We start from the raw sequence: 16397 nt of genomic DNA, 5'->3' as shown, positions 1-16397 counted from the left end.
TATGCTGAACATTCGTATGCCCCTTCATGCTTCAGCCACCGTTCCAGAGGACATGCTTCCATGCTGATGACACTCATTAAAAAACAATGCATTAATTAAATTTGTGACTGAACTCCTTGGGGGAGAGTTGTATGCCTCCTGCTCTGTGTTTTACCCGCATTCTGCCATATATTTCATGTTATAGCCATCTTGGATGGTGTCCCAGCACATGTTGTTTGTTTTAAGAACACTTTCACAGCAGATTTAAAAAAACGCAAAGAAGGTACCAATGTGAGATTTCTAAAGATAGGTACAGCATTTGACCCAAGGTTTTAGAATATGAAGTGCCTTCCAAAATCTGAGAGGGACGATGTGTGGAGCATGCTTTCAGAAGTCTTAAAAGAGCAACACGCTGATTCAGAAACTATAGAACCTGAACCGCCAAAAAAGAAAACCAACCTTCTCCTGGTGGCACCTGACTCAGATGATGAAAATGAACGTGCGTCGGTCTGCACTGCTTCAGATCGTTATCAAGCAGAACCCATCATCAGCATGGATGCATGAAGGGACATATGACATATAAATCCTTAGCGCATTTGGCATGTAAATATTTTGGAACACCGGCTACAACAATGTCATGCAAATGCCTGTTCTCACTTTCAGATGACATTGTAAACAAGAAACGGGCAGCATTATCTCCTGCATATGTACACAAACTTGTTTGTCTGAGTGATTGGCTGAACGAGAAGTAGGACTGAGTGGACTTTAGGCTCTAAAGTTTGACATTCTTTTATTTTTGAATGCAATTATTTTTTGTGCATAATTCTACATTTGTAAGTTCAACTTTCATGATTAAGAGATTGCACTCCAGTACTTGTATTAAGTGAACTGAAAAATACTATTTCTTTTATTTTTACAGTGCAACTATTTATAATAAAAAATAAATATAAAGCGAGTACTGTGCACTTTGTATTCTGTGTTGAAATTGAAATCAATGTATTTGAAAATGTGCAAAACATCCAAAAATATTTAAATAATATTCTATTATTGTTTAACAGCGCGATTAATCAAGCTATTAATTGCAATGAATTTTTTAATCGTGATTAATAGTGATTATTTTTTTTAATCGCTTGACAGCCCTAGTTCAGACCCATCTTGCAAAGTTCAGCCTTAAATATTACAGTACACAATGCAGCCATTGCCAACCTGGGAAGACACCCTGACCTCAGTACACCCCAGTGGAGCATGGAATGCAGCAGGGATGGATGGATAAAGAGCTCAGAGGAAGTGGGTCACTGATAGCTCTCACAATGTAACTGGGAGCATGCAGTGTATACCTCCTGCTAGGAAACTGTAACTAGAGACATTGGCTAAGCACCTCTTAAGGTCTGTCTGCACCAGAATCAGAAGCGTGACTGGAGCATACGTAGATCAGGCTCCAGCCCAAGCCTGGAAATCTACACAGCAATCAAATAACCCTGTAGCCTGAGCTCTGCGAGCCCAAGTTGATGACACAGGCCAGGTGCAGGTATCTAGTTGCTGTGTAAACATTCCCAGCTCAGGTATGTCTACACATGTTGCAATCCCACCTCTGACTGCAATGCAAACATACTCTTTGTGTGGAACATCGCTGGTGTTGAACACCAGCCTGCAGCTACACGAGCAGTGTGCTTCCTCTCCAGGGAGCAGCTCGGACAGCTGTGCTAGCCCTCGTTACAGAAAGCAAGTGCAACTGTCATGGGGCCTAGAGAGCCTAAATCATAATAATGGGGAAAGGGGAGCCTTGCCTTGAGCCTCTAGTTCAATAGGTGAGACTGAAGAGCCTGTGGTATGGAAGTCTGTGGATTACGACACAGAATTTGGAACCTTTTAATACAATTCATACCAACCCCATTTTTCCTATGATAGCTCCATTTGGCACTGACAGCTGCTTTGCAGGCACACATTAACAGCCATGCCTGAGGCCTGTTCAGAGCTGTGTTACAAGATGACCTGGAAAATTATAGACCTGTCAATCTGACACTGATACTAGGAAACATAATGGAGCAGCTGATACAGGGCTCGATTAATAAAGAATTAAAAGAAGGTAATATAATTAATGCTAATTAACATGGGTTTATGGAAAATAGATCAAACTAACAATATCTTTGTTTGATGAGATTAAAGGTTTGGTTGACAAAGGCAATAGTGTTGATGTAATACATATACACTGTAATACACATACTCTGTAATACACTGTAAGATGTTTGTCTTGGTACCGCACGACATTTTGGTTAAAAAACTAGAACAATATAAAATTATGGCACACATTAAACAGATTAAAAGATGGCCAATTGATAGGTCTCAAAATGTAATTGTAAATAGGATTCCTCATTGAGTGGGTGTTTCTAGTGGGGTCCTTCAGGGATTCGTTTTTGGCCCAACATAAAATCATCACTGATAAATTTTTCAGATGACACAACAATGGGGGGAGTGGTAAATAATGATGAGGACAGGTCATTGACACAGAGCGATCTGGATCTGTTGGTCAGTTGGGTGCAAGAAAACAATGTGTAATTGAAAACAACTAAATGGAGAATCATAGAACCATAGAATCACAGGGTTAGAAGGGACCACAAGGGTCATCCAGTCTAACCTCCTGCCAAGATGCAGGATTTGTTGTGGCTAAACCATCCAAGATGGATGGCTATCTGGCCTCCTTTTGAAAACCTCCAGTGAAGAAGCTTCCACAACTTCCCAAGGCAGTCTATTCCAGTGTCCGACTGTTCTGACGGTTAGGAAGTTTTTCCTGAGATTTAAACTAATCTAATACATCCAGAAACAAATCATACTTACAGGATGGGGGACTCTATCCTGGGAAGCAGTGACTCTGACAAGGATTGGGGGGTCATGGGGATAATCAGCTGAATATGAGCACCCAGTGTAACACTGTGGCCAGAAGAGCTAGTGTGATCCTTGGATGCACAAAAAGGGGAATCCTGAGGAGGAGCAGAGAGGTTATTTTACCTCGGGTTTTGGCACTAGTGTGACCATTGCTGGAATCCTGTGTCAAGTTCTAGAGTCCATAATTCAAGAAGGATGTTGATAAATTGGAGAAGGTTCAGAGAAGAGCCATGAGAATGATTAAAGGATTAGAAAACCTGCCTTATAGTGACAGATTCAAAGAGCTCAATCTATTTATCTTAACAGGGAGAAGGTTAAGAAGTGGTTTGATCACAGTCTATAAGTACCCATATGGGCAACTCTGATGGGAGGTATAAACCCCTCACTGGCCAGGAGGGGGTTAAGTAAGAGTTAAGGGCTAAGGAAGCCTTGCCCCATGCCGTTGCCGAGCATGTTCAGCCTGGAGGCATGGTTTAAAAGCCAGCCAGGCAACTCAGTCTGGGGCTGTGCCCTGGGAGCTCCCAGGCAGGACCGGAGCTGACCCAGCATCGAGCAGGGGAGCCATAGCACCCAGTGGCCATGATGAGGGCTGGAAGCCCGGAAGGAGAAGTCTACCAGAGACGGGCGGCAACTGGATGGGATGTAGATTGGAGTAGGAAGTGGCCAGGGAAGCTGACTGGAGGCTGACACCAAAGGGAGAAAGGTGAGCAGCTGAACCAGTCTCTCAAGGTCCTGGGTTGGAACCCAGTGGAGTACAGTGGGCCTGGGTTCCCCTACTCCCACTCGAGCAGTGACCAGTAGGCAGGACTTCTGCCACATCTGCGCCATTGCCATTGACTGTTGCCACTTGGTTGGACTACTGCCACATTTGAACTATTGCTATTGGGCAAGACTCCCACCATACTTGAACTTTAGCCCTTAGGCGGGACTGCCGCCATATCTGAAAAGTAGCCATTAGGCAGGAGGCCCTGCATGACCCCTCTGCCCCCGATGACAGCAACAGCTGTTTGATAGTGTGATCTTCAATCTAGCAGAGAAAGGTCTAATACAATCCAATGGCTGAAAGTTGAAGCTAGACAAATTCTGATGGGAAATAAGGCATACATTTTTAATAATGAAAGTAATTAACCACTGGAACAATTTACCAAGGGTTGTGGTGGATTGTCCAACACTGAAAATTTTTAAATCAAGACTGGATATTTTTCTAAAAGATCTGCTGTAGGAATTATTTGGGGCAGTTCTCTGGCCTGTGCTATACAGGAGGTCAGACTAGATGATTGCAGTGGTCCCCTCTAGCCTTGGAATCTATGCATCTATAAGATTGCTCAGGAACACCATGGTGCAGGTTCTGAGCAGCATCTGACACCAAAATGGGCCAGGATTTTGGATAGTTCTAGTGCCTTAAAAATAATAAGCTTGATTTTATTTTCAGTTTGAAGGGAAAAAAGAAAGAACTTGCTCCCTCTCTGAAAGCTTTCAATCTGTGTTTCAACCAGAAATAGGACTTTTAGTCAGGTAATAGACATGTGAAGTTGACACCCAATAGCTAGGAAAAACATGGAATTCACAGATATTCACTTAAAAATGAGAAGGAAAACTGACAGCAAAGAGACCTCTGCCAAGGACCCCCAATGTTGGGTAAAACACCAAGCTGTACATAATACCAGACAATGAGTGAATACATAAATGCATGCATGCCTGGGAGATGGGAAAGAGCTAGTGGGCCTCATTTAGTCCAGGCCTGGAGACAAAGGCTGAGTTCAGTTTAATTGGCCTCTGCCAGGGGTGGCCAAACCTGGGCACGGGACAGCTGAAATAGCAAAGCAGAACGGTACTGATTGCTCCAGGAGGTCTGCAGCAACCCACAGCACTGGAAATCCTGGCTTACATAATCACAGCGGCTACAGAGTTTCCTGTTAGTGTTCACAGAGGCTCTAAATCCTGGGTTTAAGATTTCCTTGATTTGCTTTTCAGTTCTGTAAGTTCAGACTTTCTAAGGTCAACTCAGAGTAATTCGCCCCAGAGCTTCCCACCAGGTGAGCAGAAGCAGCTTCCCAAGACAGTCCTGAAACATATAGCTTGTACCGTACCTTCACAGCGTGGGGGACGCCCTGTCCATTGTCCCAGGGCCGTGCATTCCAGAATCTCCGATCCATTCCGCACAAACCCCGTCTCACAGGAGAAGGCACAGGTGGAGTTATACGTGAAGTCTCCATGCCAATGAGTGCAGTTTAATTGGCCCCTGTCTGGGGAATCCAGCACTGGGCACTTGATTGCTGGAATAGCAAAGCAGAACTGCATGAGCGGATAGGTCCATTGGTGCTGGAGAGTGAAGTGCCAAGGGAATCAGCCAATGAGGGGGTGAAAGTGCCATGGGTGTGTCAGTGTATGAGGGTGAGTGCTGTAGGTATGGAGTTCTGGGTGATGTGATGCCAGAAGCATCATGTACTGGGTGATGCAATGCTGGGGATTTCAGACCATTGGCGCGGCATGACGAGGGAACTGGGTGCTGGGGGTGAAATGCTATGTGGAATGAAGTGCTGATGTGTTAGCACCTCTGGGGGATGAGATGCCATCATGAGTTCCATGGCTAGGTGCCAGAGGTGTGGTGCCAGAGGGGCAAGCTGTCTGGAGGGGGGGGTATCAGGAACAGGGACAGATGGTTATTGAATTGCCAGGTTAGTGGGGTGCCAGGAGGCAGGTGGCTGATTGTGTCTGGGGGAAGGTGATGGAAAGAAGAGCCAGGGGACAGTAGTGCCAGGGATTGTAGGGCATTCACTTGGCACTGGTGTAAAAGGCTGAACAAGGGGCAGAGCTATGATGATCCAGGCCTTTGTCTCCCTATTACACAACTTTCTCTTTGTAAAGGTTTTAATTTCATGGCTGCCCCATATCAAAGGATCCTCTCCCCTGGCTCCCAAACCATTCTACACAATAGCTCTCCTATTGAGATCTGGGCTTCTATGGAAAGGACATCTCATATCACACCAGCTCCACCACATCCTCACTAAACAACCAAAGTTAATGTTGTGCCTCTACCTTCACAGTGTGGGGGGCACCTTGTCCATTCTCCCAGGGCCGTGCAATTTGCACAAACCCTGTCTCGCAGGAGAAGGTACAGGTAGAATTATATGCAAAATTTCCATGCCAGTTAGAACAGTTTAATTGGCCCCTGCCCGGGGTGTCCAGTGCTGGGCACTTGACAGCTGGAATAACAAAACACAAGTCTTAAGGCAGAAGCCTAGATGCGTGAGGGGTAGGTGCTGGTGGGTGAAGATCCAGGGGAATGGGCTGATGGGTAGGGAAGTGTCAAGGGTGTGTGGGTGCAGGGAGGGTTGTGGGGGTGCTTCAAATATGGAATTCCAGGAGAAGTGGAGTCAGGAGTAAAGTACTGAGTGGTGAAATGAGAGGGTGATGGGGTGCCAGGTGAAGTGGCACAGCAGGACGGGGGGTGCTGGAGGGTGGGAACCAGGGAATGGTTACTGGGGTGTTGCTGCAGGGCTGGGTTGCTGGGGGCTTGTGGGGAGTGGGTGACATGGGAGTGAGTGATACTGTGCGTGGACTGGTTAAGTGTTATGGTGCCAGAGGGCAGGGTCACAGAGAGGTTTTTGGGGGCCAAGGGAAAAATCTGCAACTGAGACCACCCCTTCCAAAAAATCCAAGGGTGAAAAACACTGACTGACTGGAGGCCAATGGGGTGGGGATGGAGGGAGGCTGACAGCAGTGAAGATCAAGCAAGCTCACACCCAGCGGTGGCTTTTCTCCCAGAGCTGGGCCTGGCTTCCTGCTCTCGGTATTGTGACCACACAGGGTTGCAGCACCAGAGTTGAGTGGCACTGCTACCCCATCCACCAGGTTGCAAGACCATTTGGTTTGGGGGCCCTTTCAAATGGAGGGCCTGGGGAAAACTGCCCCTTTTGCCCCACTCCATGGCAGTTGAGCTGGAGTAGTGCGGTCTATAGGAGAGATGGTGCTGGTAGGTGGGATGCCAGGAATATGGGCTGATGAGTTGTGCAGTGTCAGGAGGAAGGTGCCATGCGTGTGCTAAAAAGTAAGGTGCTACGGGGATAAGTTAGGAGAGGTGTTTGCTAGGGAGTGTAACATCCATCTTCTAACTTTGCACTGCTTTAAATGGCTGAACAAGGCGCGGGGCAATGGTGACCCAGAACCATTGTCTCCCTATTACAACTTTCTCCCAATGAAGCTTTACATGGCACAGCTGCCCCAGATCAAAAGGTCCAGTCCCCTGGCTCCCAAACTATTGTACACAATAGCTCTCTTCCCTAGACCTGGCAAAGAAATGGGCTCCTATGGAAAGTCACCTGGGATCACACCAGCTCAGCAATGTATATTCCACACACACCACACAGTTATCGCTGGGCCTCTACCTTCACAGAGTGGGGGACTCCCTGTCCATTGTCCCAGGGCTGTGCACTCCACTGTCTCCGATCCATTCTGCACAAACCCCGTTTCACAGGAGAAGGCGCAGGTAGAGTTATATGCAAAGTCTCCATGCCAGTGAGTGCAGTTTAATCGGCCTCTGCCAGGGGCGGCCAAACCTGGGCACATGACAGCTGAAATAGCAAAGCAGAATAGTACTGATTGCTCCACGAGATCTGCAGCAGCCCACAGCACTGGAAATCCTGGCCTTAGCTTACATAATCACAGCAGTTACAGAGTTTCCTGTTAGTGTTCAAAGAGGCTCTGTCCTAACCATACAGCTAAAGATAGCCTAGAATTCCTCCTTACCTGTAAGGGGTTAAGAAGCTCAAATAACCTGGTTGGCACCTGACCCAAAGGACCAATGGGGAAAAAAGATACTTTCAAATCTTGGGGGGGGGGCTTTGTTGTGTGTGTTCTCTTGGGAAGCAGAGAAGCATCAGGTCAGCAAACTCCTTCTCCTATAAACCATCCTAAAAGTCTCTCATATTACAAAAATTGTAAGTAAAAGCCAGGCAAGGCATGTTAGATTATCTGTTGTTCTGCTTGTGAATTTTTCCTTTGCTGGAGGGAGGTTTATTCCTATTCTTTGTAACTTTGAAACCAAGCCTAGAGAAGTTCTGCTGTGTTTTTGAATCTTTTGTTACCCTGTAAAGTTATTTTCCATCCTGATTTTACAGAGGTGATTTTTACCTTTTTTAAAATAAAATCCTTCTTTTAAGAACCTGACTGAATTCTCTATTGTCCTAAGACCCAGGGGTTTGGGTCTGTGATCACTTTGTAACCAATTGGTTAGGATATTATTCTCAAGCCTCCCCAGGAAAGGGGGTGTGAGGGCTAGAGGGAGATATTTTGGGGGAATAGGAACTCCAAGTGGTCCTTTCCCTGATTCTTTGTTAAATCACTTGCTGGTGGCAGCGTACCCTCCAAGGGCAAAGAATTTGTGCCGTGGGGAAGTTTTAGCCTAAGTTGGTAGAAATAAGCTTTGGAGGTCTTTCATGCGGGTCCCCACATATGTACCCTAGAGTTCAGAGTGGGGAGGGAACCCTGACAGGCTCTAAATCCTGGGTTTAAGATTTCCTTAATTTGCTTTCCAGTTCTGTAAGTTCAGACTTTCTAAGGTCAACTCAGTATAATTTGCCCCAGAGCTTCCTACCAGGTGAGCAGAAGCAGCTTCCCAAGACCGTCCTGAAGCATATAGCCTGTACCTTACCTCCACAGCGCGGGGGACGATCTGACCATTGTCCCAGGGCTGTGCATTCCAGCAGCTCCGATCCATTCCGCACAAACCCCGTCTCACAGGAGAAGGTACAGGTGGAGTTATATGTGAAGTCTCCATGCCAATGAGTGCAGTTTAATTGGCCCCTGCCCGGAGAATCCAGCACTGGGCACTTGACGGCTGGAATCATAGAATATCAGGGTTGGAAGGAACCTCAGGAGGTCATCTAGTCCAACCCCCTGCTAAAAGCAGGACCAACCCCAACTAAATCATCCCAGCCAGGGCTTTGTCAAGCCTGACCTTAAAAACTTCAAAGGAAGGAGATTCCACCACCTCCCTAGGTAACGCATTCCAGTGCTTCACCACTCTCCTAGTGAAAAAGTCTTTCCTAATATCCAACCTAAACCTCCTGCACTGTAACTTGAGACCATTACTCCTTGTTCTGTCATCTGCTACCACTGAGAACAGTCTAGAGTCATCCTCTTTGGAACCCCCTTTCAGATAGTTGAAAGCAGCTATCAAATCCCCCCTCATTCTTCTCTTCTGCAGACTAAACAATCCCAGTTCCCTCAGCCTCTCCTCATAACTCATGTGCTTCAGTCCCCTAATAATTTTTGTTGCCCTCTGCTGGACTCTTTCCAATTTTTCCACATCCTTCTTGTCGTGTGGTACCCAAAACTGGACACAGTACTCCAGATGAGGCCTCACCAATGTCGAATAGAGGGGAATGATCACGTCCCTCGATCTGCTGGCAATGCCCCTACTTATACAGCCCAAAATGCTGTTAGCCTTCTTGGCAATAAGGGCACGCTGTTGACTCATATCCAGCTTCTCGTCCACTGTAACCCCTAGGTCCTTTTCTGCAGAACAGCTGCCTAGCCATTCGGTCCCTAGTCTGTAGCGGTGCATGGGATTCTTCCATCCTAAGTGCAGGACTCTGCACTTGTCCTTGTTGAACCTCATCAGATTTCTTTTGGCCCAATCCTCTAATTTGTCTAGATCCCTCTGTATCCTATCCCTACCCTCCAGCATATCATTTCATACACTATCAGGGTTGGAAGGGACCTCAGGAGGTCATCTAGTCCAACCCCCTGTTCAAAGCAGGACCAATCCCCAATTTTTGCCCCAGATCTCTAAATGGCCCCCTCAAGGATTGATCTTAGAACCCTGGGTTTAGCAGGCCAATGCTCAAACCACTGAGCTATATACCACTCCTCCAAGTTTAGTGTCATCTGCAAACTTGCTGAGGGTACAATTCACGCCATCCTCCAGATCATTAATGAAGATATTGAACAAAACTGGCCCCAGGACCGACCCTTGGGACACTCCGTTTGATACCGGCTGCCAACTAGACTTGGAGCCATTGATCACTACCCACTGAACCCAACGATCTAGCCAGCTTTCTATCCACCTTATAGTCCACTCATCCATCCCATACTTCTTTAACTTGCTGACAAGAATACCGTGGGAGACCATATCAAAAGCTTTCCTAAAGTCAAGGATAACACGTTGACTGCTTTCCCCTCATCCACAGAGCCAGTTATCTTGTCATAGAAGGCAATTAGATTAGTCAGGCAAGACTTGCCCTTGGTGAATCCATGCTGACTGTTCCTGATCACTTTCCTCGCCTCTAAGTGCTTCAGAATTGATTCCTTGAGGACCTGCTCTATGGAATAGCAAAGCAGAACTGTATAAGGGGTTAAGTCCATTGGTGCTGGAGGGTGAAGTGCCAAGAGAATCAGCCAGTGAGGGCGTGAAAGTGCCATGGGTGTGTCAGTGGATGAGGGTGAGTGCTGGGAGTATGGAGTTCTGGGTGATGTGGTGCCAGAGGCATCATGTACTGGGTGGTGTAGTGCTGGGGATTTCAGACAATTGGCGCAGCGTGCCAAGGGAACTGGGTGCTGGGGGTGAAATGCTATGTGGAATGAGGTGCTGGCATGTTAGCACCTCTGAGGGATTAGATACAATCACGAGTTCAATGCCTAAGTGCCAGAGGGGTGAGATGTCTGGAGGCGAGGAACCAGGGACAGGGACTGATGGTTATTGAATTGCCAGGTTAGTGGGGTGCCAGGAGGCAGGTGGCTGGTTGTATCTGGGGGTAGGTGACAGGAAGAGGAGCCAGGGGACAGTAGTGCTAGGGGTTGGGGGGCATTCACTTGGCACTGGTGTAAAAGGCTGCCAAAGGAGAAGGACAATAGCAAATCAGGCCCATTGTCTCTCTTTTACACAACTTTCTCTCAATGAAGCTTTATATTGCACAGCTGCCCCAGATCAAAAGGTCCAGTCCCGGCTCCCAAACCACGGTATACAATAGCTGTATTCCCTAGATCTGGCAAAGAAATGGGCTCCTATGGAAAGTCACCTGGGATCACGCCAGCTCAGCAATGTACATTCCACACACCCCCACAGTTAACGCTGTTCCTCTACCTTCACAGCGCGGGGGACGCCCTGTCCATTGTCCCAGGGCCGTGCACTCCAGCGTCTCAGATCCATTCCGTACAAACCCCGTCTCACAGGAAAAGGCACAGGTAGAGTTATATGTGAAGTCTCCATGCCGATGAGTGCAGTTTAATTGGCCCCTGTCTGGGGAATCCAGCACTGGGCACTTGACAGCTGGAATTGCAAAGCAGAACTGCATAAGGGGATAGGTCCATTGGTGCCGGAGGGTGAAGTGCCAACGGAATCAGCCAATGAGGGGGTGAAAGTGCCATGGGCGTGTCCATGTATGAGGGTGAGTGCTGCGTTTTGGGCGATGTGCTGTCAGAGGCATCATGTGCTGGGTGGGGCAATGCTGGGGATTTCAGACCCTTGGTGTGGTGTGCCAAGGGAACTGGGTGGTGAAATGCTATGTGGAAGGAGGAGCTGGGGTGTAAGACCTTCGGTGGATGAGATGCCATCATGAGTTCAATGGCTAGATGCCAGAGGTGTGGTGCCCGAGGGGTGAGCTGTCTGGAGGGTGGGTACCAGGGACAGGGACTGATGGTTATTGAATTGCCAGGTTAGTGGGGTGCCAGGAGGCAAGTGGTTGGTTGTGTCTGGGGGTAGGTGACAGGAAGAGGAGCCAGGGGACAGTAGTGCTAGGAGTGGGGGGGCATTCACTTGGCACTGGTGTAAAAGGCTGCTCAAGGAGCAGGACAGTAGCAAATCAGGCCCATTGTCTCTCTTTTACACAACTTTCTCTCAATGAAGCTTTATATTGCACAGCTGCCCCAGATCAAAAAGTCCAGTCCTGGCTCCCAAACCTCCACATACTATAGCTGTATTCCCTAGACCTGGCAAAGAAATGGGCTCCTATGGAAAGTCACCTGGGATCACGCCAGCTCAGCAATGTACATTCCACACACCCCCACAGTTAACACTGTTCCTCTACCTTCACAGCGCGGGGGACGCCCTGTCCATTGTCCCAGGGCCGTGCACTCCAGCGTCTCAGATCCATTCCGTACAAACCCCGTCTCACAGGAAAAGGCACAGGTAGAGTTATATGTGAAGTCTCCATGCCGATGAGTGCAGTTTAATTGGCCCCTGTCTGGGGAATCCAGCACTGGGCACTTGACAGCTGGAATTGCAAAGCAGAACTGCATAAGGGGATAGGTCCATTGGTGCCGGAGGGTGAAGTGCCAACGGAATCAGCCAATGAGGGGGTGAAAGTGCCATGGGCGTGTCCATGTATGAGGGTGAGTGCTGCGTTTTGGGCGATGTGCTGTCAGAGGCATCATGTGCTGGGTGGGGCAATGCTGGGGATTTCAGACCCTTGGTGTGGTGTGCCAAGGGAACTGGGTGGTGAAATGCTATGTGGAAGGAGGAGCTGGGGTGTAAGACCTTCGGTGGATGAGATGCCATCATGAATTCAATGGCTAGATGCCAGAGGTGTGGTGCCCGAGGGGTGAGCTGTCTGGAGTGTGGGTACCAGGGACAGGGACTGATGGTTATTGAATTGCCAGGTTAGTGAGGTGCCAGGAGGCAAGTGGTTGGTTGTGTCTGGGGGTAGGTGACAGGAAGAGGAGCCAGGGGACAGTAGTGCTAGGGGTGGGGGGGCATTCACTTGGCACTGGTGTAAAAGGCTGCTCAAGGAGCAGGACAGTAGCAAATCAGGCCCATTGTCTCTCTTTTACACAACTTTCTCTCAATGAAGCTTTATATTGCACAGCTGCCCCAGATCAAAAAGTCCAATCCTGGCTCCCAAACCTCCACATACAATAGCTGTATTCCCTAGACCTGGCAAAGAAATGGGCTCCTATGGAAAGTCACCTGGGATCACACCAGCTCAGCAATGTACATTCCACACCCCCCCACAGTTAACGCTGTTCCTCTACCTTCACAGTGCGGGGGATGCCCTGTCCATTGTCCCAGAGCCGTGCACTCCAGCATCTCAGATCCATTCCGCACAAATCCCGTCTCACAGGAAAAGGCACAGGTGGAGTTATATGTGAAGTCTCCATGCCAATGAGTGCAGTTTAATTGGCCCCTGCTCGGGGTGGCCAGTACTGGGCACTTGACAGCTGCAGACAGTCAGAATACAAGCAAAGTAAGGACAGTCAATGTAAGGACCCCCTCTTGCTCTTGGTGGGGCCCTTTGCACCCAGCTCTCAGCCCTCACAGCAGCCCCTTCCCCCACACCCACTCACAGCCAGCACTGGGCACTTGACAGTTGGAATATTAATGGACATTATACCCAGGAATAAATTGATCAGTTTAAATGATAAGGACAGTAAGGAAATAATTCCAGAAGAATCCAATATAACATGTAATCCCATTTCACATCCTTGGGTTACAATAACATGACTCAGGTTTATTTACTGAGGTTACATGTTAAAATCAGCAAACAAAAGGCGTCTCCACCAAACTAATGAACTCCTAATGAATTTATTCTCCCAAATGGCAGTTAGCCACGACAAATATCCCCCTTTTTGACTCATTGAGACACTAAAGCAAATTTGCTTTTGGCCTTTAGGCTAAAATGGTGTGCAGTCTCAGTTCCCGACCTAGTAGGCAAGACACTGTTTCCTATTTTTGTAGGGTCTTGTCTCAGTAGCTACTATGGCTGATAAGATATTAACGTTGCTACTGTACTTGCTAGAGATGGGTTGGTAGAGGTATGTTGAAGACCTCCATTAGTCTGTACTGATTGCTCCACAAGGTCTGAACAGCCCACAGCACTGGAAATCTTGGCCTTAGATTACATTATCACAGCAGCTACATAGTTTCCTGTCAGTGTTCAGAGAGGCTCTAAATCCTGGGTTTAACATTTCCTTGATTTGTTTTTCAGTTCTGTAAGTTCAGACATTCGAAGGCTGTAGTGCTTCCTACCATGTGAGCAGAAGCAGCTTCCCAAGCCAGTCCTGCAGTATGTAGCCTGTACTGTACCTTCACAGAGTGGGGGACTCCCTGTCCATTGTCCCAAGGCCGTACACTCCAGTGTCTCCGATCCAATCCGCACAAACCCCGTCTCGCAGGAGAAGGCGCAGGTGGAGTTATACATGAAGTCTCCATGCCAGTGAGAGCAGTTTAATTGGCCTCTGCTCAGGGACTCCAGCACGGGGCACTTGATGGCTGGAATAGCAGAGCAGCACTGTATAAGAAAAAATCTGGAGGTGGCAGGGGGTGGTCCTTTGTTGCTGTGGGGTGAAGTGCCAGGAGAATTAGCTAATGGGTGTATGTGTGAAGTGCCATGGGAGCATGGGTACATGAGGTTAGGTATTGGGGGCAGAGGGTGCTGGGGGATGTGATGCCAGAGGCATCATGCTCCACATGACGTTCCCATAAGCAAACCAGGGAAATGTAGTCTAGATTGAATTTCTAGAAGGTGGGTGCACAACTTCTTGAAAAACCATCCTCAGAGCATAGTTACAATGGTTTGTGTCAAACTGGGAGGGCGTATCTAGTGGAGTGTCGCAGGGGTCAGTCCTGGGTCCAGTACTATTCAGTATTTTCATTAATGACAGAGAATAGCGTGGAGACGATGCTTATAAAATTTGCAGATGACACCAAGCTGGGAGGGGGTGTAAGCACTTTGGAGGACAGAATGAGCATTCAAAACTACCTTGTCAAATTGGAGAACTGGTCTGAAATCAACAAGATGAAATTCAATAAAGACAAGAGCAAAGTACTTCACTTAGGAAAGAAAACTGAAATGCATAACTACAAAATGGGGAATAACTGGCCAGGTGGTAGCACTGCTGAATAGGGGTTTTAGTGGATCACAAATTGAATATGAACCAACAATGTGATACAGTTGCAAAAAAGGCTAATATCATTCTGGGGTGTACTAACAGGTGTGTTTTATATAAGACATGGGAGGTAATTGTCCCGCTCTACTCTGCACTGGTGGGGCCTCAGCAGGAGTACTGTGTCCATTTCTGGGTGCCACACTTTAAGAAAGATGTGGACCAGCTGGAGAGAGTCCAGAGAAAAGCAATAAAAATGATCAAATGTTTAGAAAATCTGGCCTCTGAGAAAGGATTAAAAAAAACCTGTGCATATTTAGTCTTGAGAAAAGAAGAGGGGGTATCTGATAATGGTCTTCAAGTGTGTTTAAGGGTTGTTATAAAGAAGACGGTGATCAATTGTTCTCCATGTCCACTGAAGATAGGAAAAGAAGTAATGGGCTTAATCTGCAGCAATAGCAATTTAGGTCAGATATTAGGAAAAAATTTGTAACAATAAGGATAGTTAAACTCTGAAACAGGTTACCAAGGGAGTTTGTGGAATCCCCGTCACTGGAGGTTTTAAAGAATAGGTTGGACAAACACCTGTTGGCGTGGTCTAGGTTTACTAGGTCCTGGCTCAGTGTAGGGGGCTGGACTTGAAGACCTTTTGAGGTCCCTTCCAGCCCTACGTTGCTTTGTGTTAAGTGATGCATTGCTGCGGGTTTCAGATCCTGGGGATGGCGTGTCTTGTCACTGGGTGGAACAATGCTGTTCGGAATGAGGTTGCTGGAGTGTTAATGCCCCAGGGGGATGAGGTGTCATCATGAGTTGAATGGCTAGATGCCGGGGGCGTAGTGCTAGAGGGGCAAGCTGTCTGGATGGGGGGTGCCAGCGGCAGGGACTGATAGTTACTGAATAGCCAGGTTGGTGGGTGCCAGGAGGCAGGTGTCTGGTTGTGTTTGGGGGAAGGTGACAAGAAGAGGAGCCATGGGACAGTAGTGCCAGGGGTTGTGGGGCATCCACTTGGCACAGGTGTAAATGGCTGCCCAAGGGGCAGGGCAATGGCGACCAAGGTCCATTTTTTCCCTGTTACATAACTTTCTCTCTGTACAGCGTTGCATTGCATGTGTGCCCCATATCAAAGGATCTAGTCCCCTGGCTCCCAAGCCATCATACACAATAGCTCTCCTCCCCAGAATGGGCAGAGATCTGGGCTCCTGTGATACAAGATGGAAAGGACATCTTGTATCACAGCAGCTCCAGCGTGTATTCTCTGGACACCCCACAGTTAACAGTGTGTCTCTACCTTCACAGTGCGGGGGACGCCCTGTCCATTGTCCCAGGGCCGTGCACTCCAGCGTCTCCGATCCATTCCGCACAAACCCCATCTCACAGGAGAAGGCACAGGTGGAGTTATATGTGAAGTCTCCATGCCAGTGAGTGCAGTTTAATCTGCCCCTGCCTGGCGTGGCCAGCGCTGGGCACTTGACAGCTGCAGACAGTCAGAATACAAGCAAAGTAAGGACAATCAGTGTAAGCACCCCCTCTCGCTCTTGGTGGGGTCCTCTGCACCCAGTTCTCAGCCCTCGCAGCAGCCCCTTCTCTTTCCTCCCCCCACCCCCATGGAAGTGGAAGAGCCAGGTTCAGGGATGGTGTCATGGTGGGGGTCAAAAGAGGGACCGTAATTGAGCCAACTTCATGAGAGCTGTTTGTTTTGTGGGAGCCGTATT

General features: G+C 48.0%; 1 protein-coding gene across 4 annotated transcripts in view; it reads right to left on the bottom strand.

The window, feature by feature from the left end:
- The window catches only part of LOC144269025 (P-selectin-like), a 44188-nt gene that overhangs the window by 11800 nt on the left and 15991 nt on the right, over positions 1-16397 (bottom strand). For 2 of the 4 annotated variants that reach the window (XM_077824471.1, XM_077824473.1), the window contains exons 6-13: positions 15974-16159; positions 13886-14071; positions 12835-13020; positions 11892-12077; positions 10949-11134; positions 8516-8701; positions 7251-7436; positions 4953-5138 (exon numbers count right to left, since the gene is read on the bottom strand). In XM_077824471.1, coding sequence (XP_077680597.1) covers positions 4953-5138; positions 7251-7436; positions 8516-8701; positions 10949-11134; positions 11892-12077; positions 12835-13020; positions 13886-14071; positions 15974-16159 — 1488 coding nt within the window. The remainder of the gene's footprint in view (positions 1-4952; positions 5139-7250; positions 7437-8515; positions 8702-10948; positions 11135-11891; positions 12078-12834; positions 13021-13885; positions 14072-15973; positions 16160-16397) is intronic. The other 2 variants (XM_077824472.1, XM_077824474.1) reach the window with 2 other exon arrangements.

The sequence above is a fragment of the Eretmochelys imbricata genome, chromosome 8 (genome assembly GCF_965152235.1).
Source record: "Eretmochelys imbricata isolate rEreImb1 chromosome 8, rEreImb1.hap1, whole genome shotgun sequence".
Lineage (NCBI taxonomy): Eukaryota > Metazoa > Chordata > Testudines > Cheloniidae > Eretmochelys > Eretmochelys imbricata.
This window is presented reverse-complemented; position numbering and strand designations above follow the sequence as displayed.